Here is a 26,389-nt window from a genome sequence, read left to right as displayed (position 1 = left end):
TCTGCATCATCTAATAAACTATTTTCTAAAAGGAAACATTCTTGTTTCATTAAAACTATGACAAATTATGTAATGAAGGTTTCTGTAAAAGGATTTGTTGTTTCTTATATTAATAAAGTATGCATATTTCACACTATAAAATAAATGTTATATAACTTTCTCCATAATGTTCCTTAGAAATATTTTAAGTTTGGGAAATACAATTAAAATTTTTCTGAAAAAAATTATTAGAAGTATTTTAATTGACAATACACTAGAAATGGAAGTTCTCAAAATTCAGAGTACCAAAGGTAAACAAGTTTATGATAGGTTATGTTGGACTTTAATCCTGCAAGATTTTTGGAGAATTATCAATTTTGACTACAAAAGCCCTCCCCAGAAGTATGTTACAATCATGCATGAAATATGTGAAGGATACAGACCTAAATAATTTTCTGTTTATGGGAATGGATACATTCTAAAGTAAACAACTAAAAGAGGATATGAAATATCCACTGGAAAGATCTAAAAGGTAGGAATTTTTACCCAAGTTATTACATGGCCAATCCATACACATGGTTTCATTTATATTGAGTTTTCAAATGCTCTTCCTAGAACTGCAGACTTGCAGCTGGGCAAAAGGACCTTAAAAGCCATTCAGTGTATCTACCATGCTTTCATAACTGACCATAGGATTCTAGAGTTTTCTAAAAATATATTTATGTAATAATTTACTGCCTTATTTTATAGATGAGAAAACTATGAGACCCAAAAGAAGTGAAATCATTTATTTGCTCAGTTACATAGCTGTTAAGTGACTGAGACATGTAGCATGATTCTACAACATTGTTCTTTCCACTGTATTAAAGTGTCTTTCTCATACTATAACTATTGTTTATCTTTTATGTAAGGAAATTCCCAAGGAAGGAGGTCACTGGGGCTTTTCGTTTTGGTTCTAAATGAAAAACTTAATTGGAGACCTCCCCAATGGCCAATTTCTGATTCCCATCCCCACAGAAAAAGAAGTTATTTCCAAGGAGTGGCAATGTTTTGAAAAGAGTAATTTCTAGAGTAAGGAGACCCTTTATCAGGAATAAATCCAGCTCTCCCATTTCATGAAGTATATAATTTTAGGTAAGGAACTTCACTTTTATAAATCTCCACTTCCTCATAATTGGGTAATGGCTGAAAAAAAGTACTGTTTGAATGTATTGGAGTTTTATTGTGTCCTAAAAAATGAAGAATATGATGGAATCACAGAAACATGGAGAGACATAACTGATGCAGAATGAACTTAGGCAGGAGAATAATTTATTTGATGAACACAATAATAATAATAGAAGGGGAATTAACTACAATTTTCTCTCCTCCCTCCCTTCCCTATGAACAAAGTAATGCTCAATCATGACCTCCAAAATTTTAATAGTGAAATACTTCATTTCCTTGTGGAAAAATGATAAATTTAATACACTGATGATATATCAGAATATGGAGACATAAGGTAGATTGGTGAGGAACTAGTGATAAAGAACTAGACATGGATTCTCAAACATGAGAACATGTTGATTCGTTTTTCTTGATTATACATGTTGGTTAAAAAAACAAAACAAAACAACTTTCTCCTAGAGGGGTAGAGTATGGGAACTGGTGGGGAAAAGTTATATAAATGGAATTAATTTTACATAAATAGTTACTAAACAAACTTGGGCCATTGTAGTAATGCTTATTACAAATACTTTATTGAGATGTTTAAAAATTATGGGTCCTATAGTTCTATTTCTATGAGAGTATTACAAAAGCAATTCAATTGGTCTCTCCACATTGTATCTCCAAAGCCTGGTACATTTTCCATGCAGCTGCCAAATGTGGTTTTTGGATTTTCCTTTCTAAGAGATTTACTTTGGAATTTTCTGAGATTTATACTTCATATATATCTTTTTTTTAAATTTTTATTTGGTCATTTCAAACATTATTCATTGGAAACAAAGATCATTTTCTTTTCTTCCCTCCCCCACTCCCACTACCTCTCCCATAGTCCACACGCAATTCCATTGGGTATCACATGTGTTCTTGATTCAAACCCATTTCCATGTTGTTGGTATTTGCATTAGAGTGTTCATTCAGAGTCTCTCCTCAGTCATATCCCCTCCACCCCTGTAGGCAAGCAGTTGCTTTTCATCGGTGTTTTTACTCCCACAGTTTATCTTCTGCTTGTGGATAGTGTTTTTTAGATCCCTGCAGAATGTTCAGGGACATTGCATTGCCACTAATGGAGAAGTCCATTACCTTCGATTGTACCACAATGTATCAGTCTCTGTGTACAATGTTTTCCTGGTTCTGCTCCTTTCACTCTGCATCACTTCCTGGAGGTTGTTCCAGTCTCCATGGAATTCCTCCACTCTATTATTCCTTTTAGAGCAATAGTATTCCATCACCAACATGTACCACAATTTGTTCAGCCATTCCCCAATTGAAGGGCATCCCCTCATTTTCCAATTTTTTGCCACCACAAAGAGTGCAGCTATGAATATTCTTGTACAAGTCTTTTTCCTTATTATCTCTTTGGGGTATAAACCCAGCAGTGCTATGGCTGGATTAAAGGGCAGACAGTCTTTTATTGCCCTTTGGGCATAGTTCCAAATTGCCCTTCAGAATGGCTGGATCAATCCACAACTCCACCAGCAATGAATTAGTGTCCCTACTTTGCCACATCCCCTCCAGCATTCATTACTTTCCATAGCTGTTATGTTAGCCAATCTGCTAGGTGTGAGGTGATACCTCAGAGTTGTTTTGATTTGCATCTCTCCAATTATAAGAGATGTAGAACACTTTTTCATGTGCTTATTAATAGTTTTGATTTCTTTGGCTGAGAACTGCCTGTTCATGTCCCTTGCCCATTTATTAATTGGAGAAGGGCTTGATTTTTTGTACAATTGATTTAGCTCTTTGTAAATTTGAGTAATTAAACCTTTGTCAGAGGTTTTTATGAAGATTGTTTCCCAATTTGTTGCTACCCTTCTGATTTTAGTTACATTGGTTTTGTTTGTACAAAAACTTTTTAATTTGATGTAGTCAAAATAATTTATTTTACATTTTGTGACTCTTTCTAAGTCTTGCTTGGTTTTAAAATCTTTCTCTTCCCAAAGGTCTGACATGTATACTATTCTGTGTTCACCTAATTTACTTATAGTTTCCTTCTCTCATTCACCCATTCTGAATTTATCTTGGTGTAGGGCATATATATCTTATATGTACCTGGTTACTCATATGTTGTCTCTCCCAACAGAATGTAAAGTATGTGAATACTAGTTATACTGTTATTTATTATTATTACTCTAATTCCCTATATGAATGTTAAACTGGCCAGGGCATAGAGGAAAAATAAATCTAGCTATTTTAGGACAGATTAAAAGATGCCTAGATTATTTTTCTTGTAGTTAAACTTGCCTCTATTTTCTACTATGTCAATACTTTATACTGTTTCATCAATTACTTTTCTTTTTAAAAATATTTCCATATTCACTGATTTTTTCAACTTCTAGCAGTATTCTCAAATATTCTCATAGTTATTGTCTCCAACATTTAAGTCCATAACTTTGAATGTTTTCAGATCTTCTTTCCATTTTCTAAGTAAATCATTAAATTTCATTGTGATTAAAACAAGAGGGGAAAATCATGACAAATAGGCCATGAAGTACAGACTGACAGTATTGCATTGGATTCCAAAAAGAATCACCTCAGTCAAACCTACTTGTCCTGCCTAAAACTGGCCTTGTCCAGTGACTGAATTGTAGATGGGCAAGCCAGGTTAGAGTGGGGCCAAATATCAGTCTATGAAAAAAAAATGCCTATCTTGAAATTATTTTTAAAACTTTAATATTTATTGTTTAATAATAATAATAATAATAGCTGGCATTTATGTATAGTGCTTTAACATTTGCAAAGAGCTTGACAATTATTATCTCATTTGATCCTTATAACAATGCTGTGAAATAAGCCCTATAATAATAGGGCTTTTTATAGATAAAATGACTAAGGTAGACAGAGATTAAATAACTTGCCCAGGGTCACATAGCTAGTAAGTATCTGAATTGGAACTCAGATCTTTTGTTCTATTCACTGTTATTCCCTTCCTGCCTTATGTTTTAAAGCCAAAAGGATGAGGAAATATTCGTATTTATTGTGCATTCTTGTATATAATCAAGAGATACAATGCCTTATGATTGAATCACATACAAAAGGAGAAAAGGAAAGCTTTATCCAGGTCCAATCACTCACTGTCTCCCTATTCTAGAATGTTGTCCTTCCTCATCTTTCCTTTCTGCTTTCATTGCCTTTTTAAGTTCCAGCTAAATCCACCTCATCTCACTTTTCTTCATCCCCTTTAATTTTAGTGCTTCCCCTCTCAATTATTTCCAATTTTTCTTGTACATCACACATAGTTGTTTGTATGTTGTCTTTCCTGTTAGACTGAGTTCACTGCAAACAAGGCTGTATTCTGCCTTTCCTTGTATTCCTAGGGCTCACCAGAGTGTTTGGCACTTAACAAAGGTTTAGTACATGTTTATCTACTGAATGACTTTCTGGACCAACAGAAGGGAAATGCTGCTTCATAACAGAAAGATGCTCCATTTGAATTCAGATAATTTTACTTCAAGCCCTCACTTTAACATTTCAAAATGTTAGGAAAAACCTTGGCTTTGTAATAAAAGAAGCCATCCACATTCATCCTTGCTCTAGTTACTATATGAGCAACACGGGACAAGTTACTTCACATTTTTGGTGTACTCGTCTATAAAACGATGGGGTGAACACTTAGATCCTTTCTTGCTTCAGACACTATGATTCTCAGCAGTTCATGGATTACTAAACCCAGCAAAAGAAACTCCAAGGAGAAATACAAGCTATTCAGTAGCTGATGGGAAAATAGAAAACAGTTGTTAAATTATTAGGTTTACATCTGCAACCTGTCTTTAAATAACTATCATATAATAAAATGAAGTACCTCACAGAAGAATGGATAGGGGAAATTCTTGTACAAGCAAGGGATAAGTGGTGGACAATTTTGATTAGGTAAAATTAAAGAACTTTTATATGATTAAAACTAATATATTGAGTATAAAGAGAAAAACTAATGAGTAGGAAAAAAATCTTTTCATCAATTCTCTCTGATAAAGTCTTCAATTAGATTCTATAGAAAGCTGACAAAGATTCATAAAACCTAGAACCATTTCCTCTTGGATAAGTGACCAAAGAATATCAACAGTTCCCAAAGGAAGAATTGAACACTGACAAAGAATTATGTGAAAGAGTTCCAAAATACAAGAGAAATATACATTAAATCAGGTTTCACATTACACCTAATAAACTGTCAGTGACCAAAAATGGAAATAGCTAATTTTGGAGGATCTACATGAAGATGAGCTCACTAATATATTGTTGAAAGGGCCACGAATTGATGTAAACATTCTGGAATCACAGTTTGGTATTAAAAAAAGTCAACAAATAGTTCATATCCTTTGTCCCAGAGATGCTACTATTGCTCGCATACATGATATGAGGTCAGAGATAGAGAGGCCCCATATAAACTACAATTTTCCTAGCAACGCTATTCATATTAGTAAAAGACTAGAAACAAAGTTGGTGAACCATTTGGGAGATGGCTGAAAAGAACTGTGATAATGAATGCGACTGAGTACTAAGGTGCCATAAAAATTTCACAGAGAAGGAATTAAGATTAACACAGAAATACATGAATTGATATATAGTGAATTAAGAAGAACAAGGAGAATAGTATGCATAATCATTGCAGTAATTAGGGGATATGAATTCTGATTAATTGTATGACTAATAGTAGTCCCTAAGGAATGAAGATAAAACATACTTCTCCTCTAGAAAGAGGGACTAAGGGAGTATGCATATTTGGTCAAACATGGCCACTATTTCTGTTAATTTGGCTTTACAGTTTTTATTTGTTATAAGGAAATTTTCCAAAGGATAGGACATGGAATATGAAAGACATCAATAACACTAAAATGAATTAAGTAAATCAATAAATAAAACATTATCAATAGGCATCAATGGGCAACTGACTTTACAGCTTTGATTTTCATCTACCTTAGAAAGACATCGAGTAAAATCTGTTATAAAACTTAAAACACAATAGAAATGTCATATATAGCAACAGAAATATTGTTTGAAGAATGACTCATGTATAACCACATCTGGAGGAAAAAACTGATGAACAGAAATAAATAAGACAGTTTTATATATACATATATATATATCTTTTTGTTAAATGATGTCTTCTATAAAGGAGGAGAGACTGGAGGGAGGGAATTAACTATATATTTTAATGGAACAAAAATAAATTTAAATAAAAACACAATACAAGTGTGATTTACCATGATAAATTATTGAAATTTCCACCAAAAGTCCCACATTAATGCCTCATTATTGTATGAAGGTGAAATTGGGTTCTCAAAGGCAATCCCAAAGAGTCACAAGGTCAGGAATATCTTATTTATGTTAGGAATGGGCTGAGTGAGGAATCAGGGACAGATAGCTGTTGCTCGAGGATCAGTCTAGGTAAGTTAAGAGAGGATCATTATCTGGATTACCATAGCAACTGAGAAAGGACATCTCATCTATGAATGAACAATTAGAGAAGGAGTAAAGCTGCACTTTGGTAGAATACCCAGTGAAATCAATTATTCTTAAAATGATGAAGCATAAAATTATTAGGAGTAATAATGATAATGATGCATGAAATAAATCATAGTTTAGAGTTGTAAAAATGGAGATTTGAACCCTGGACTTCAATTCCCAGAAGTCCTTGGTACTTCCCAGAATTCCCTATAATCTCACCTGAGTCCCCAACTGGGCGAGAACACAATTTGTGTTTAAACTGGCTGCAATGCCTACTTTGGGCTCTCTCTTCTTCTGCTTCTAAGCACATGCGTCTCTTCCTCACCTTGAAACATTGTAACATCTAGCAAGTAGGTTTTGAATGGGTTAATCAGTCCTAGACATGCACTTATTATTTTGTATCCTTGATTTCTAAAAATCTTTAATAAGCCTCATAAAATATGATACTTTTAGTAGAAAACTAATTTAACTGTTACAGAGTCTTAAAATGTTATATGTCTCCAAAACAAGTGAAGTACTCTGCTTAACTGTTATCTGTATGGGAGAAACATCAAGTACAATACCTTATTCGGTAAGGTCGCAATATATTATTGAGGACCTTATGGTCTTCATTCTATGGTGTCTTTGCTCCTTTTTTTCTTCTACTTCTTGCCATTAAGGAAAGGGCAGGAAAAAATGAATTAAACATTTAAGGTTATGAAGTCTTTCTCCTATTTGAGATTAACTATTAAATAAACAATGGAGTCACTCTACTCACATCCACCAGTTAATGAGAGAAGATGACACCCAGACCTCCTTCAATGGACATTTCTTTTTTTCCCCTCTAAAACACTAATAACAAGACATACCCTGGACTATCCATGGGAAAGAGCATTGAATCCCACCATTAGCAATTGTTTAGGGCTCAGATAGAATTATCTCTTCCCACTGGTGCTAGGAACAATTTGGGAAGATAGTAGGAATAGGTTTTGTTTTGTTTCCCTCAATTAACTCCTGCAGGTGGGCAGAATGGGTTCTACTGTTGATAGAATGCTAATCTCAATTTTAGAAAAAATATTTTATAGCACTGAAATTATTTACATACTTATACAGAGAACATATGCACATATAACATGTACATAGATTATAGCTATATTGCCAATACTAAGGAACTGTAAAATGATCAAAGCTAAGTGGTTAAAACTTGAATGATATTAATTAAATGCAAGAGGAAAGAAAAGTTAATTTTTGTTTTTCTTATAAAAACCCATATGTCTTGCTATATGTTAGAATATTATATCTTAGATTAGAATAGGAACAAGTGATCTTAATTGTAATATTTTTCAAGGTTTTTCCATTCTCTTATTAAAATGTCTTTTTATCAATTTTTAAATCTTTTATATTTAAGTTACTACTTTATTCAAATATAGAAATGTTAAAGTATATTGTAGAATATTTATTTAGTCTTCTTTGAAGCTAGCTAGATATTTAGGAAGTTTCATGAATTCTCTGGACTTTAGAGACTTTATCAGTTAAATCAGTTTTTAAATCTTGGATTGTAGAAACACACTGATGAGAAATTAGAATTAAGAAAATGAACAGGTAACAACATCTAAATGCAAGTGAGTCCTGAAAAATTAAATACAATTAGAAAACATGTTTTTGAAAAAAAAAAACCAAAAATATAGTAAAGAGGAGGCAAAGCTAAAATACCCTTGAAATACAACTATTTTAATCAACTAGAAAGGTAAGATTGCCATCAGCACAGAAACTACTACTTTAAAAGATAATGACAAGCAGAATACATACAAAAATCCATAATTCATAGTGAGATGAAAACTGCAAAAGAGAAATGTTATTTGTATAGTCCCAGGGGAACTGGAAAGTACTCATCTAAGTGGGAAAGAACAAAACTAGCACATAGACAGATGCTAGTATATATACAAACAAAAAAGGCAAAGTAGTAGAAGAAGCATAAAATGTTTCACAGGGAGTGGAAAAAGAAATGGGAAATTAAGGAAGCCACTTACTGGAGAAAACCACATGACTTTAAGAATCCAAATTGTCAGGGCAAAATTCACAACTAGGATGATAAGCAGAAGGAGGACAAACAGGTAGAGGCAGCGCTTCCTCCAGCCATAAATGCCAATTTTGTAGACATACTGGTTCTCTGGTCTCTCTAGGCTTGTGCCTTGTGTTGTTGTAGTGTACTGTTCACGTACCATCTGCTACAGAAAAAGAAAAAAAACCTCATTAATTATTAGTATAAAGACAATAAACAGGATGCAAGATACCTAAAGAGAAATTTTAAAAATCCTAATTGTATTCAAATTATATTCAATTGGAGACCAATTAAATATGATAAGCATTATCATAGCATGTAATTAGGAGACGAAGAATATTTTTACTGTAAATACCCAGAGTAGAATGTTCATAGATATAGTTATATCATGTTCTGTACAACATGTTCCTGCCTGGGGTTAGGACCCCAGCCCTCCACATGGACAGGATATCAGTCTTTTTGTGGAGGGTCTTTTAGGTTACACAGTTACAAGTAATTTTCTGAAAAGGAGTTTCATGGGTTTAACCAAACTGCCAAAGGAGTTCAAAGCATAAAAATACCCCTAGATACTGGTTTATTGTCAGGAATATCACAAAATGAGAAGATTGATGTCCCAGGAAATGTTTCCTCTTGTTTTGGGATACAAACAAAATCAACTGATGGACCAGTTCATTTATTTGCCTCTCCAAAGAGAATATGTGAGACATCCTTCCACAACTTCTGCCTTTATTTAAGTTTCATATATAATATGAATGTTAAGATGAAATGTAATTCAATTTCTTCAATAGACTGTCCACTCACCTAGTTACTTGACAAGGACCTCAACCTTATGGTGCCAAAGGCTAAGTAAAAGTATTTTGCCATTATTAAAAATCTAGAGATTTTAGGGAAAAAAACTCAGTGTCACCTCCACACCATGAGACAAGAAAAAAAAAAACCAAAACCTTTGTGGTGAATTGTCCAGAGTAAAGTCTGTTAAAATATCAAATCTGCCCTTCCTTCTTCCATTTTGGAGAGAGAGAGTGTAAGAGAGCAACCTGAACTGGCCATTAAAGCTTAAATTAATTCTGAATAAGAACAACTTAAGATGCTTAACAAAAACAACAGTTGGCAACATCTGTTTCAGCTTCAGTGATGCAAAGAAATAAAATGCACTGAACAAATGTTTGGAAATAATCCACATGCTATTTATTAGCTAGGTAATTCCATTCCAGAAACAGAATGAATTGGAAATGACATAAGATCCACTTTCCTACAATTTAATATCCACAATTAAGACTTTCTCAAGACAAACTTAATTGAATACAATTCAATTCACAAAGGATTCACAGAGATTTTGATTTTACTCCTGGGAATAAGATCATTGTGCCCAGCACAATCAATTTTATAAACCACAATTAAATTATATCATTGCTGAACTGTTGAATTTACTCAAACTCATTAAAATATCTTTGTAAGATTCTTGCAATTACCCTCTATTTACATTAAGCAGTTAGGAATCCTGAAGGATTACAAATAATACACTCTAATGTGCATCCTGAACATATATATGTATATATAATTTTCTCCCACATTGATGTATATAGAAATAATCAAAATTTGAATTACTTACCAGATTTTATTTTATATCTTTTCCTAACAATTACTGCTGCCTGTGTACTGAAGAATACATGAAAAGAAAGGATTTCAGGAATACACTTCAATGAGTCAGAATAAGTGGTTTAACAATGTCAATCAGATGAAGAGATACTGTATAGGTGTCAATAACCATTTTCCTTTTCCTCAAAGAATCACTGAAAATAGACCTAAACCACAACAGGGACAACGTGATTCAACATTGGCACTATCTGATTATAAAGGCAGTGAATCATTAACAAGGCAGTGTGTGAAATATCCTTCTCTGAAGACAGTCACAGAAAGGATATATAATTATATTTTAGCATTGGGTTAAAAGAAGTCCTGCTTAAATAGAGGGCAATGATCTAGGACTTTGTGATGATTCTGTACAGTTCAATATGTCACCCACATCATTTTCTGAAACTATACTTTAAAAATACTGCTCTTCCTGAATTCAAGAGTTGGAAGAGGGATTGAAACCATCTAGTCCAAACTATGCTTGACCAAAAATCCCATCTCCATCATAGCTGACATATCTTACTTACATACCTTTTTTGAGGAGCCTCCAGTGAGGGGAAATGTACCATTTCTTAGTCTAGCCTACTTTTAAATCATCATAATTGTTAGGAAGATTTCCTTAATTACATAAAATCTAGATCTATCCTCCAATTTTCATTCATTGTGTCTCTTTTAACAATCTGAGATAATAATGAGTCTAATTATCGTCTTAGAGGTGACAGATCTTCAAATACTTAAATATAGCTATCATACCCCTACCATCCCACTCCACCCCACCAGTTTCTATCTTTTCCAGCCTAATATTTCACTTTTCTCAACCAATATTTATATTACATGAACTTGATGCCCTTTGCTGTCTTGGTCATATTCTTCTAAAAACTCTCTAGCTTGTCAGTGTCATATGCTCTGATCAGGGCAAACTACAAGGAAAAAGGTGCCTTCGGATTGAATGCTGGGCTTCTCTTGATGAAGTTATGATTATATTATCATTTTTTGGTTACTATAGCTCGCTATTTGTTTGACTCATTGAATTTCAGGCCAAGGAAACTTCAGGGTTTTTGGATGAACTTCTATTTATCTATGCTTCTCCCATTGTGTATTTGACTTTATGAACTAAATTACAGAACTTTATGCTTATCCCTGTGAAATTCCAATTTGACTCCATATCCTAACCTGTGGAGATTTTTTTTTAATCTTTATTCTCCTACGCCTTCCCAGCTTTGCATCACCTCCAAATTTGCTAAGCAAGACCTTTATCCAAATCATTGATAAAAGTATTAGCACAAGATCAAACTGGTGAGTGAGGCACTCTCCCCGAGAGCTCTTTCTAAATGGCATTGAATCACCAATCCCAACCCTTTGAGTATTTTTATTCAACCAGCATTTGGGTGTTACGCTATATTAAACTCATTTTGCTTCAGATTTTTCTTGTACTCTGATGTTAAAACTTGGAACTGATGTCTATGTCATAAAAATGTATCTTTCTTCTCTGAATCAATGCTGGATCTTATTAACTTCCCTGATATTGATTGTTTTGCTATCAACAATCCCCAACTTCTCACCCATTCTTGATCCAATGTTAATCTGTTGGTCCCAGGATGCTGCACCCTAAGAGACTCCAAAATAAAGACTCATATCCTGTCCAGGTGGAGGGCTGGGGTCCTAACCCCAGTCAGGGACATGTTGAACAGAACATGGTATAAATATATCTATGAAAATTTTAATCTAAATCTAATCTAATGTAATCTAAAAAAATTCTAGGGGCAGCTAGATGGCTCAGTGGATTGAGAGCCAGGCCCAGATATGGGAGGTCCTGGGTTCAAATATGACCTCAGATTCATTGAGGTTATGTTTCCTTGGGCAAGTCACTTAACCCCAACTGCCTAGTTCTTCCTACTCTTGTTCCTTGGAACCAATACCTAATATTAATTTTAAAACATGGAAAGCAATGGTTTAAAAATTATAGTCTGAAAATTCCCATGAGTTCAGTCCACAGAAACATTATCCAAGCTGAGATATTAGATACGTATATGAACAAAGATATATTTCTTAAATGGCTCATGCTTGTAAAGAATTACCCACCATAATTTTTAGATACCTGCATCATAACCAATTCCTTCTTTTCATGAGTTAGCATTAGTACACAAAGTTAACAAGATCCAGCGTATTGAGGAACCAAGAAAAAAAATAAGATAAAGCTCATTGTAGGCATAGGGGTGGAAAGAAGGAATATGTATTAGAAAGAAAGGAGAGAAACTCTTTGGAATAAAAGTAGAGGAGTAAGGAGATTAGAAAAGGGGTTTCTTCAACAGGACTGCTTAACTTAATCTTGTACAAGATTAATTGAATAAGGTGAGAATATGAATTTATGATATATAACTCAACAGAATAGGAAATTCTCTTCTAGTATGTTAAGCTTTTTTTTTTTTAAGAATAGATTGCAACTAGCTTCCAGTGGATATAAAAGGGATCCAATTTCTGCCAGAAAAAAGAACATAATGGAAATTTTGCCAACCCAGTGGCACCTTCTTTGTAGGAAAAATTCTAACTTTCCTTAATGTTCTCTGGAGTTGGGGATGGGATTGGGAGTAGAGTTGTTAGGGTTAGAATCCCTTACTGAGTCCTTGTGAGAAAGGCTTTCAAAGAGATTTTATCACAACAGAACTATTCCATTCGAGTAGATATTAACTTGGTCTATTTAGTTCATCTAAGGATAAAATCTCCTTTATAATACTTTTATCTAGAATGGGTTTGATTCAACTAATGTCATTCATGATTTAAGTTGACCCCTAAAGATTCAATTTAATGTGTCTTTATTCTATAAAAAATAATTTGGATATTTTACAACTTGAATGAATATTTTTCACAACTGAAACACATGAATGTTTTTAATTTTATGAAGAATCCACTTTACATTTTAGAGCAAAAAAAAAAGTTGGTATTTTTCAAGGTTGATACACCAGATCTAACTTTAGACCTTTAGTTAATGAACCAGAGTCATGGACTATAGAGGTAATCTTCATTTTACAGATAGTGAACTGAAGACTGATTTTTAATAATCATGCATTTATTTACTAAAACAAAATTGATGTTTCATTTAATTTTTGAAAATCTTCACTCCTGCAACCAAATATTTTAATTGTGGATTAGGAGGTACTTTTGCTATGCTATGATAGCAGGATATTACCATCCCAAAAGTAGGCTACAGAAGTCATTCTTTTAAATTTTAAGGAACATAGAGTATGTGAATATTTTTCTTTTATGAAAAAGTACATAAAGCTATTTGAAGAATTAGATTATTTAGTTTCCAATGAAATTTTAATTTGCCTCTCCATGAGCCCTTTACTAATCACAATTTTTATCACATTATGATCTGAAAAAAATTGAATTTATTATTTCTGCTTTTCTACATTTGTTTGCAATGTTTTTATGCCCTAGTACAATGTTGGCAAAGGTGTGGCATGGGTTCTGGGGCAGCATGGAGGGGCTGCTCTGTTCCCCATCTCCACAGCACCCAAGAACATTTTTGCATGCCCCCCCCTCTATCCAGCTGCCCAATGTGAGCACTTCTTCCCTCTGCTCTATGGGGTAACATGGGGGCGCACAGGCAGCTTGAAGTTGAAGTTTGCACACATGGTCTCAAAAACATTTGCCAATGCTACTCTAGATATACAGTCAGTCTTTATATATGTAACATATGCTGCTGAAGAAGGTATAATCCTTTTTATCCCCGTTCAATTTTCTCCAGATATGTATTAACTCTAATTTTTCTAACATTTCATTCACTTCCCTTACCCCTTTCTTATTTATTTTTTGTTTTGATTTATCTAGTTTTGATAAGGGAAGGTTAAGGTTCCCCACTAAAATATTTTTACTGTCTGTTCCCTCCCTAAGTTCCTCTAGCTTCTCTGCATGAAATTATTTGAAGATGTATATCTATTTTATAAAATATATTTAGGCATACTAATTCAGCAAATCAACTTTAGGAATTTAAAATATTGAGCTCTTAACATATCTCTATTTTATTACTTCTTCTCTTATTTTTTTAAATCTTCAAAGAAAAATATAGTGTCTTGATTTTTCAATTTATATAGTTTTGACTTTGAATGTAAAGAAAGCATTGTTCAGATACTTGTAGATCCTACCATGATTAAAATATATTTGTTAGGTTTCTATCAAACAACACATAAGTTTTACAGGAAACACAATCTTTGGGATTCATTTTGAATCAAGACTCAATTTATTTGATTTGAAGCTGCACTCTTTGTGGTGGCAAAAAAATGGGAAAATGAGGGGATGCCCTTCAATTGGGGAATGGCTAAACAAATTGTGGTATATGTTGGTGATGAAATACTATTGTGCTCAAAGGAATAATAAAGTGGAGGATTCCATGTGAACTGGAACAACCTCCAGGAATTGATGCAGAGTGAGAGGAGCAGAACCAGGAAAACATTGTACACAGAGACTGATATATTGTGGTACAATCGAATGCAATGGACTTCTCCATTAGTGGTAATGAAGTGATCCTGAACAACTTGGAGGAATCTATGAGAAAAACCACTATCCACATCCAGAGGAAACACTGTGGGAGTAGAAACACCAAGGAAAAACAACTGCTTTAACACAGGGATCTAAGGGATATGGTTGGGGATGTGGACTCTGAATGAACATCCTAGTGCAAACAACAACATAGAAATAGGTTCTGATCAAGGACACAAGTGATACCCAATGAAATTGCGCATTGGAGCAGGAGGGGTGGGTGGAGAGGGAGGGAGGGAAATAATGTGATTATTTTAACCAGGGAATAATGCTCTAAATTGATTAAAGAAAATAATTCAAATGGAAAAAAAAAGACTATTTGATTTGAATAAAATCTTCTCTAGATAAAAATGTATCCTCATAGGTACTGAGAAAAATATTTTACATTTATATAGCACTTGGTTACAAATTGTTTAGCACATATAATCTTACTTGATCTAAACATCCTTGCGAAGCAGGTAAAATAGATATCATTATTCTTGTTCTGATGAGGAGACATCCAAGATGTCAAGTACTTGTCCAGGGTGAACACTGGCAACACTCATTCTTAGTTTTTTGAATTTTATAACTGTGAGTTCCTTTCTTGGCAAAAGTATATTTTTAGAACGTTCATGTTTAGTAATGAAATGTATCATAATTTTTTTCATAGAATTCAGGACCATAGATTTTGAGCTGGAAGGGATCTTGGAAGTCATTGAGTCTAACCTCTCATTTTACATGAGGGAAAATGGGGTACAGAGAGGTTATGTGACTTGTCTAGTAAAATATAGTTAAACAACTGATGGGGGACTTAAACTTTATGTTCCCAGAACTGAGCACAGGGCTCTATTTCACTATTAAAGACCTGTTCTGATTTCTCTTCCTATCTTGGGGGTGTAAATGAATTCTGGACTCCCAAAGGGCAAGTTGTTTAATTTCTGACTGATCTTACAAGATGGAATAGCTAAGTAAGTATTAATAAAGGACTATATGCCTGTTATCTGTACACTTTCCTAGATACACAGAAAAGATCACCAGATTGACTCTAGATGATGATTTTTTTTTTGCCAACCTACACCATGTGGCAAAGATCATTTACCAAGTCATGGAAGGGTTGAAACCTATGTCAGTGGAAGGACTACCTTTCTTGACTCCTGGATGCTCTTCTCATAACCAGTTCCTTTTCTTTAGAGATTAGTCTCTGATCCAGAGTCAATTATCCTTAATACTAGCAAGAAAATTGTGTGGGAGTATTACTTGTCATATTATAATCTATTCATAGTACTTTTCTATGAGGGTGACATCAATATAAATACCATAGTACTCAAAAATTATTAGGTCAGGAAAATATTTATTTGATTTATTTACAACAGATTCATGATTTCATGGGCAATGGGAGCTTATAGTGAAGAATTTCTTCTGTGTAAAAAGCTGGGCACTTGCTCTGTATTATTAGAGAGTGGATTTTGAAGTATCTTTACTGACTACATTCTAAAATATAAATAAAACTTTCCTGAAAATTCAAAGTATCTAAAAGCCGAATGAGGAGTTGCTCAGGAAGGAGATGGTGCCTTCTCTATGGACATTTTTTCTTCTTTTTTAGTTTAATCTGCCTTATTAACATTTCCTCCATCACTTTCTTAAGTCTAAACAATCAACGGAGCAATAAATCAAACCCTTATTTATAGTGTTTGCAGACTTCTGAGGCATGGTTGCTTGTACTAAAAATTTAAGGCTCTCTCAATTGAGTTGGATCCAGTGCATCCCCTGCAAAAATGTTTTTTGTGAAGCTCTCTGATGCCCATTGCTGTGCAAAACTGAAGGAACACTTAGAATCACCTACTATTCTTGGACTCCTGGATAGCCTCTTATTCTATAGGTGGCCTCAATATTGACCCATTCTTAAATTTAGGGACAGGAAAATTCAATAGATAACACTTACACTCACCCTTGGTTCATAGGCTTGACATGAAGATTTTATAACTCCCTTTTTCACTAATGTAGATTGTAATCAGCAATATTTTATTTTTGCCTAAATTGTACACTTAGAGAAACTTGCTTTTCTTGTCAAATATAACAAAATGAAACTTTAAAAATAGTTTTTCCCTCCAGAGGAGACCTGCTGAGAATTTGATTTATCTTTTATTTTCTTTAATTTTTTAATAACACATAGAAATGAATTTTTTACAATTGTTTTCTGACATTTTATGATTCAGATTCTCTTCCTTTCTCTGTCCCCACTTCCCTGAGGTGGTAAATTGTCTATTATAAATTATAGTAATGCTTTCATGTAATAAAAATTCCCATATTCCCCTTGCCATATCCCCCAGGAAGACACATATCACACATATAATAAAACAATTCATTAAGGAAGTAAAATGAAACATGCCATGATTTGATCTGCAATCAGATTCCAAAAGTTCCTTTTTTGACTTTGGATAGCATTTTCTATCATAAGTCCCTTGGGGTTATCTTGGGCAACCTGGACATTTTCAAGCACAATCTGGATGATTATTTATGTGGCATGTAGTGTAAAGAATTCTTATTCAGGTATAGATTTGAACAACTTAGAGGCACTAAAATGAACTTGAGTGTCAGTACCCTTTGAAAGAGATCAGGCAGTAGGCAGGATGAAAATTCTGTTAAGTAAATACAATATAAATTGTATAGATATTTTAAAAGGTATGGTAAGATATATATGGGCTCATAGATCTAAAAATGTTGGGGAACTAAAAGGTTATCTAGACTAAACTCCTCAATTTACAGGTGAGGCAATTGAGGTGCAGGAAGGTTGAATGATTTGCCTGAGGGTCAAAGGGCAAGTTCTCAAGGCAAGTCCTCTGGATTCAGATCAAATGCTCTATGTATGTAGTTGCTATTTAGTCACTTTTTTTTCATTCTTGTCTGACTCTCTTGTGACTCTATTTGGGATTTTCTTGGCAAATATATGAGAGTAATTTGCCATTTCCTTCTCCATATAAAGAAATGGAGGCGAATTGAGTTAAATAACATGCCCAGGGTCATACAGTAAGTGTCTGAGGTCATATTTGAACTTGGGAAGATGAATCTTCCTAATGCCATCTACCTGCCCAACCCTGCTGCCCCATATTGTAAGAACTCTGGTGCCTCCCATATGATAAGAAATTTTAAATGAAATATAAAGCCTCAGATATGTGTACTATGACATCAGTTATGCTATGACAAATTTATTAATGTATACTTGACATGAGAATTGGTATAAGATGCAAAACTTTGGGAACTACCACTGTAAAATAGCCATTTTGTCTGTTCTTACAGCATTTGTCAGCTGTCTGCTTTGTCAAATAGCAATTTACTTATGGAAATTTACTTACACCAATCGATGTTTTTGAAATCTCTTTATATTAAGAAATATCAGTTGCCACAGTTGACTTTTTAGCAAAATTTACCATAAACTGTAAAAATGATTTGATTCTTGAGTCAAGAAAAGATCAATTTTACTCCAAAGAAATTTTTAGTTTGAAAGTATAAAAAAATTCTCAAAAATATGGTTCAAAATTTGTCACAGTAATGAATAATCAATCCCTCAAAGATTATTACTAGTGCATGAAGAGTAATAACCAAATTATAATGCAAGGTTCCAGTTCTAACCACTTCAGACTAGAATATTTATCAAACTCTCAGTGTGAATGTGTACTCAGAACTTGCTTATGAAGAGAAACTAGAACTTTCTGTCTGGTCCATAGTGAAAGTTGTAATTTGCACTGAAAAAGGAGATATTCTAACAAGGAGCAGATCAATAAATAAAGTCAGAACTTAATAGTTATTCTGTGAACTAAGCAGAATAAACCTTTTTAGAGTTTCATCTATTACTTCTGCTGACATGTATACCTATGACAATGCATTACATGTAGTTGGAACTAAATATTAAATTTATAAAACCAAAATCAATTAAAATGCCAATTCTAGGACCCTAGGGAGGCAAAACTAACATCAATTGTCTGTGGAGTCAGAAAACTTGGGTTCAAATCCTAATCTTTCATATTTAATAACTATGTGACCTTGGGCAAATCACTTCAACTCTGTAGGTCTCAGTTTCTTCATATTTAAAGTAAGGGGGTTGGACATAGATGGTTCTTGAGATCCCTTCTACCTCTAAGTGGATGATCCTATCAAAGACATCAAAGGTAGTAGAAGGTGAATGGATGGGGAGTTAATTAGTTAAGATCCACATTGGATTGAATTAGTATTCCTAATATCTCAGATGTTATCTTCCCTATATTTGGATAGGTCAATGGCTATACCACTCACCATAAACATGGCAGGGGGGAAAATTTAATAACTAGATTACTTCCTTTCACTTCTTTTTCACTCACAAATTTTCATTGTATCTTTGAAGAAAATAAACGTCAGAGAAGTTAAGTGATGTGAAAGTTCACACATAAGCGTCAGAGGTAGAATTTGTAATTTTCACAATCCTAGAATGTTAAGAGTTAAAAGAGCTGTATAGGGTCATCTGGTACAATTCTGCTATTTACAACTAAAGACAACAAAAGAGCATAACCAGTTATCAAAGATCGCCTTACTAGTTGCAAACCAATGTCACAGAGTAGTATATTTAGATGGAAAAAAATCTTTATTTTAGAAAAAATTATTTAGTTTCATTTCCTTTTAGCCCAGAATAACTTCATAAAACAGTGGTAAAGTAAAGGAGAGTCTCTATATAATGAAATTAAATAAAGCATTAAATATAGCATCTGACTTGGACTTCAGAAGAATGGGTGTTAATTACTCAAAGGATTTTGTTATTAGTATCTTTTAAAATAATTAAAATTAATACAAATAATCATAATAATGCTTCAAATATCTGTGACTTCACTAGTGTGTTCCTGCGATTGACCCAGTCTACAATCCATTTAAAACTTAACAGATGGTCTCTGAGAATTGGTATGTCTGAAAAACTCATCACCTAGCCAACCTGTTTATAAACCTGCTCTAACTTAGCTAGGGGGGAGTCTATAGAAAATAGGAATCTTATGGTCTTTTTGGTTTAGGTTCACTGCACTGGCACAGCGTTAAGTACCCAGACTACCTATAAACCATGAGGAGATGTCATAGTAAGATATTTGTGGAGAATAATAGTAACTCAAATTTATGTAGGGCTTTAAAGTTACTCTCTATCACAGTTTTCTGATGATTAAACAGAAGCTCAGTGATCTTAAGTGGGAGATACTGGTAGTATAGCAGAAAATTCTTTGTACTTTGGTTATAAGATAGGAATATCCTTTCCCTCTCCAGCCATCCCTACCCATTTGCTAGCGTTTATCAATTTAGGCTAATTACCTAATCTCTCTGGGTGTTGGCACATTTGTGAAATGAGAGGCCTGGATAATATACTCTCTAAAGGCCCTTAGAGATAAAAAGGTTTCTATCACTTGCCCAAGTTTATAAAAGTAATTATTTGACATGGAATTATAGTCTTATTTCTTGATTCTTTCCACCTATAATTCCATGTGTAGTACAACTGGGCAAGTACAATGGAAAGATGTCAAGATTATGACATTGGTATAACCAATGACATTTTTTATACCATCTTCATCTTTCCTATTCCTAGCAATCAGTTTAAACCCCAGGAATTGACAGATGGAGGTAATGGGTTTAAAGTTAATCAGTGTGGCATAAACATGGCATAGACTCCCAAATACATTATTATTCTGAAGAACCATTTTACTTTTCTCTATGAGAAATGTTTTCAGGGTCTAAAACATATCATATTTTTGTTGCACTCATATTTCATACCCCTCAGAAAATTTATGATCATTCTATATGTGCAGATTCTATTGACTTCAATGGGAACTCCATGAACAGATGGAGGAAAGAGTTGGGCCCTTTATTTTTAAATGATGCAAAGAGAACAAATAGTAGAGAAAGTGATAGATTTATACATTATTTTCTATACCCTTTTATTGCTGTAATAATATGATTGATGAATATGCCATAATTCATTGGTTGAAACTTCTTTCATTTCACATCTCATCAACCAAGCATGCTACTCCATTTTCTAGCATGATTGTTAATTCATAAATGCTTCGTGTTTGAACAGTTCATTTTATGGCTCAAGATCATATAATGTTCCACATCCAAAAAATGAACTGATTTGGATTTGGGGAGAGAGATTAATAGCCAGTGAAGCACAGTTCCATACTTTTGCTTTTCTACTCAAATATTCCAGGCAAATGACTTTTTGGTTAATGCATGTTTATGGCTAAAAAGAGGGTGGGAGAGAGACTTCTCTGGCTGGGACAAAATATATATTCATCATTTAATCCTCAGACAATTGTTATAACAATCACAACTTATAATTATATAACATTTTAAGATTTTTATAATCCCTGAGAGCTGGGCAGCACAAATATTATTATCTACAATTTAAAATGGGGAAAACAAGCTCAGGGTAGTTAAGTGACTTGCTTATGGACACAAAGCTGGTGAGTTTTGAAGCCAGAATTCCAAGGCAGGTTTCTCAATGTCAAGAAGGCACCCTTTTCAATATACCACCCTTCCTTGCTCTCAAGTCTTTTTGCAGTGGTACAAAACTCATATATATATATATATTTAATAATTTTTATTAGTTTTTATTGCACAAGTAACGATAGTAATATAGGTGCAATCCACTGTAACTGATCTAGTTTAAATACTGTACAATTTGGTTGTCTACTATTTAGGGGTGCTGTCCTTCAGAGCATGTGAGCAAATCAATTTTTAAAAGAAGCTTTTTGAAAGAGGTTACTAGGGACATTGCTGTATCACATCTTACTGAAGGAAAAGGAGAGCGGATGGGAGGGGTTTCATTCTACATAATCTTTGCTAAGTCTATATCCATAATAACTCATTTATCCTAAATATCAAAGTGTGATAGCACACTAGATCTGTATTCCAGATGCACTGAATTCAAATCCAGTCTTAATTGTCATGGAATCCTGGGTGAAACAACCTCTGTCTACCTCATTTTTTTTATTTCAATAATGGGAATAATAGTGCTATATTTATTAAATACAGGGGTCAGGCAACTTCGGTTAGGAGAAAAAAGGCCATAGTTGATGGAGGATGCATAGAGATATAGTAGTTCTGAACCGAACTTTGAGCAAAATATATCTAAACAGGTAAAATGAAGATAGCTGATCTGAATATGTCTGATTTAATCCAATAGGAATGCCCATCTAAAGTAATTCAATTAATGGGTCATTAAGTGAGGAAAAGGTTATTTTGTGTAAGTGACTGGTGTAGGAATTTAAGAGGAATTCTGACTGAGGCTATCGAAAGAACAATCTAAAATGATTCTGGGAAGAAATTCAATTAAATTTAAACCATTCAGAATGTATAAAGGACTTTCTTCCTACCTTTTCTTCCCTTCCTTCCAAATCCCCCTGCCACACTTTATCAGGTGGCTGAGGAACTATATAAAAAAGACAAAAATACTGCAGTTTTGTGTAGTGAAGACAAGATTGGAATGAGTCATTATTTTCAAAAAGAAAAATATCTCTGACTTAGTCATGCTAATGAAAGTTTGATTAGATTGAAAAAAAAGTCATAATGTTAGAAGGCATATGTCAACTGAGGCTATTAATGGTAATAGCAGTCTGAAAAAGGATATAAGGTAAATTATAGCAATATAGTAGCCAATGAATAGGAAAGGAATCAGGCACATTCAGCATATAGTGGGGAAGTGCTCTACAGACAGAGGACTTACAAAAAGACCCAGATATACATTCCCAAAGGGTGACAGGGTCTGGATGTTTGTGGCCCCCACTGTGGGGAAGAGGCAAATAGAGGAGATAATTTACCCACTGAAGTCCTGAAATTAGTTATCAGTAGAGCATAAATAACTTGGATTTGGAGGACATTTCAAATAAAAAACTATCATTAGCTTAGCGAAATCTAAACAGAGAGCTGTGATGGTGAACATAATCAGCCCTTATGGATACTGTCACAATCCTGTCAACCTAGTGACAGGAAGTTAGTGACTGAATCTAAATAACACTGGATGAGAGAGCTATGATTTAAAAAATGTATTTTTAAGAAACTGATTTAAGGTAGTTGTGAAGAGTTATCAGAGAATTATTTTAGTGTTCTTTCTGGATTTGCTATATTATTTCATCCTCATTCCACTTTATTATTCAGTATTATTGATTGACAAATAGTTTTTCTTCTTTTTAAATATACTATTTTAAATTTATGTTATTTTAAAAATATTTCTTAATATAACACTGAACTACTTCTAGGGCTTGGTAGAAGAAAAAGGATGAAGGTTTTGTGATAGTTCTTTGGCATAAAGAGGTTTCTCCTGTGGGGTTCCCCTATTAATCCTTGGTTTCTACAACTTGACATACTTATTGTAATGATGGAAATTCTCCAAATTTCTTAATTTTAAAATTAATTGAGTGATAAATTGCTCAAGACAAACTAAACTAGACAATGGAAACTCTCCAAAGTCTGAAATAATACCAAAGAATATGCAGCTGGGCAATAGCCTAAGCAGCCAAAAGAGAGATAGGCCAAATGAGAGCAGCTGGGTAGGAGAGAGGGAGGGACAGATGGGGGGGAGAGAGAGAGAGAGGGAGAGGGAGAGAGAGAGAGAGAGAGAGAGAGAGAGAGTCAGTCAAAAATGAGTGAGCACACAAGAGTATGCAGACCACTATATATCCCTTGTGATGTCACTGCTCAGTCCCTTTCCCTTCCCTAGAGATCTCTGATTTGGAGGTGGAATACTCCCTCATTACTTCATGACAAGAAGAGATAGGTCTTAAGGATGCCAAGAAGCTAGCCACATGGCTGGGTCACTACAATCCAACATGGTAGATAGAACTTGATGATTTCATTATCCAGTCTCTCAATGGGCCAAGTGGATGCTCAGCTCTGCCATAAATCTTGTCACTTGTCTTTCCTTACAGGGATTTTAAGGAAAGAAAGGAAATCCAACCCAGTTTCATAGTCTGGAGGTGAAACTCTTTCAGCCTCAAAACCAAATTATTTTTCAAGGGGGTGGAACAAAGAAAAAATTATTTCTCAATTTAATATCACAACTCAATATTAACTTTCTTCATCATTCAGTGTAGGTGTAACTATCAAAAGGTTAAGATCTGAGTACTTGGCATATTTTTAAAAGAAAGCCTGTGGGCCAGAAGGAGATGTTGGAGAAAAGAAGTCTTTAGAGAGTAGACCTTTAGAAGCTGAGAATAATATATAAAACAAGAAGAGTTAGATCAATGCCAAGCTTTATTGGCAAAAGACAGGGAAAGAAAGAGGGAGAAAGGGGACCCAATATACTACTCAGATACCCACTCGAATATGGAGTATAACTAACATGAGTAGTACTATATTGGGGAAAGAGACAAGATTTTTTTTCTGACTGGAAGGGCATGCCCCAAGATGTCCTTCTGAAAGTAGATATTTATATCCTCATGTTGGTGGCCACCTGGAATGGGCTGCTTTGTGTGTTGGAGTTCAGAGCACAAATGGGGATTTTAGGGGTACACAGGTGCAGGGAGAAAAACAAGCTAATTGTTGGAAAGAGTATTTTTGGATACACAGCTGCACTAACCTTAAAAAATATTATTTCCAGTATTCTTCCATAAATAGATTTTGTAAGCTACAGTCTCCTTTAAATTAATGTTAGTGGTATCAAGATGACTGGGTCTAATCTTATAACAATCTATATTAAAACTGTATCTTGTTCTGGTCTCCCAACCTCCCTCCCAACTTCTCATTAGTATAATAAGTAAATTTATAAGTAGCAATACAAAGGGGGCAATAGAAGGAAGCAAGATTGCAAAGGGGAACCTGGAAGTCACATACAAACCATCCCAAAGATCAAAGGATCAAAATATATAAATTTTATCATATATTAACCAAAATTCACATCCTGGTAATATGTGCTGAATCAGGGGAAGCCACGTAGGTGCTGCTATCAGGGTCTTTTTGTCCTATGATATGTAAATCTTAGCTATAAATTCCCAACCTTCACAGTAAAGACCAGAAGATCAACAAATGGTGCTGATAATTTTGAGATGATTCAAAAAATGTTAACTTTAAAGTTTTACTGACAACTTTAAAATGATTTGAATATGTTAATTGCTTAACTCCAAGGTAGAGCAGATACATTAGCTTGTTTCCCCCTGAAATTCCTGACCCTTGAGGACTCTCCCACCTCCATGGAGTCCATGTGCCTGAGTGTTCCTAAATTTAATCCATGGTTATGTGATTGATATTCTCTGCCTTCCACAGCCTCATGCTATCTGACCCTATACTCCCTTTGCTTCTTTTCTCTGTACTTTCTGAGCTTTTTGCATCTGCACAATCTGTAACTGCCATCCTGTTTCCCTGACCATAGTAGTCTGCCCTGGAGAGAATTCAAAGAATCAGGCATGCTGCCCCCCACTTCAAAATTTTATAAATTAATTATCAGTTCACAATCCTAGATTCTGTAAACTGTGGTCTCTCTTAAGGTGAGACTGTCATGGTAGTCGTGAGACCAGTGGGCCCAGTCTTATAACAATATGGCTATAGTCTCAATTGTAAGGATGATATTAGAAAATAAATGTTGTTTTATTAGTTTAGGGATAAGAAGTAAAGTGGCTGCTTGAGAAAAGAACTGGAGTTTGAAGCAGAGCTGAGAGAGCATGTTAATTTCAGATGTGACAGTTATAACTGTTTTTCTATGTCAATTACTCTCTCTGGCAGTTGGGAGTTGTAAACCTCAAATTTCCTTAGACTTATAATTGTTGAAAATTTCACCATTGGGATATTTCATACTTGGAAAATTTCTTACTGATAGTCTATTGGAATGGGAACTCCATTGGCATGGGAGGTTCCTTCTCTTCCCTTCTTAAGATTACTTTAGGACAGAAACCTTTTGCTGAACAATGGAAAGGACTTTGACCTATGCTTGAGCATAGAACAGGAATTTCTTTGAGTCTTGATTGATTTTAGAATTGATACAATGGAGATACTCCACCCTATTCAGTCCTAATAGGATTGAGTAAGGGCTGCAGCCTAGATCAAAAATTTAATTATTCCAATCTCTACCATACTCAAGTTAACAGGATTTAGAAAGGGCTGTAACAAAAGAGTAAAGATTTAATCATTTGAAAAATATGACCTTCAACAGACATGTGCAAAAGCCAGAAACCTCTGGGCGGTCCTGGGTTAAGCGAGAGCCTCCATTGACAGGGAAATTGATGAAGAGTGATTGGTAGATGTGAGGACTGAGGGGAGGCAACTTGGATGGTTTCCTTAAAGATAGGAGGGGCTGGAGACTGGAGGATTGAGTTTTTTGGTCGGTGTGGTTCCTGGGCTCTGAGGAAGCTTGCTCTGAAGGAAGCTGAAGGTGGGGGCCTCTGAGACTCTTTCTCCATTTTGGACACGTGAGTGAAAGGGACTGATCTCTTTTCTTTGCCCCAGCTATCTAAGGGCTTGGGCCTTTTGGCCCAGCCTAAACAGAAGGGGTATTTAAGCCCTATTCCCTTCTCTCCCCTTTCTCTCTCTATATATATCTCTAATTCCTTTCTTGCTCCTATTGTAATTAAATTC

At 34.4% G+C, this 26,389-nt stretch overlaps 1 protein-coding gene across 5 annotated transcripts in view; it reads right to left on the bottom strand.

The window, feature by feature from the left end:
* SGCG (sarcoglycan gamma) overlaps positions 1-26,389 on the bottom strand; it is a 341,738-nt gene that overhangs the window by 207,261 nt on the left and 108,088 nt on the right. For 4 of the 5 annotated variants that reach the window (XM_056794687.1, XM_056794689.1, XM_007495215.3 and 1 more), the window contains one exon: positions 8,637-8,834. In XM_056794687.1, the coding sequence (XP_056650665.1) occupies positions 8,637-8,834 (198 nt within the window). The remainder of the gene's footprint in view (positions 1-8,636; positions 8,835-26,389) is intronic. The other variant, XM_001375567.4, reaches the window with a different exon arrangement.

Source organism: Monodelphis domestica, chromosome 4 (genome assembly GCF_027887165.1).
Source record: "Monodelphis domestica isolate mMonDom1 chromosome 4, mMonDom1.pri, whole genome shotgun sequence".
Lineage (NCBI taxonomy): Eukaryota > Metazoa > Chordata > Mammalia > Didelphimorphia > Didelphidae > Monodelphis > Monodelphis domestica.
This window is presented reverse-complemented; position numbering and strand designations above follow the sequence as displayed.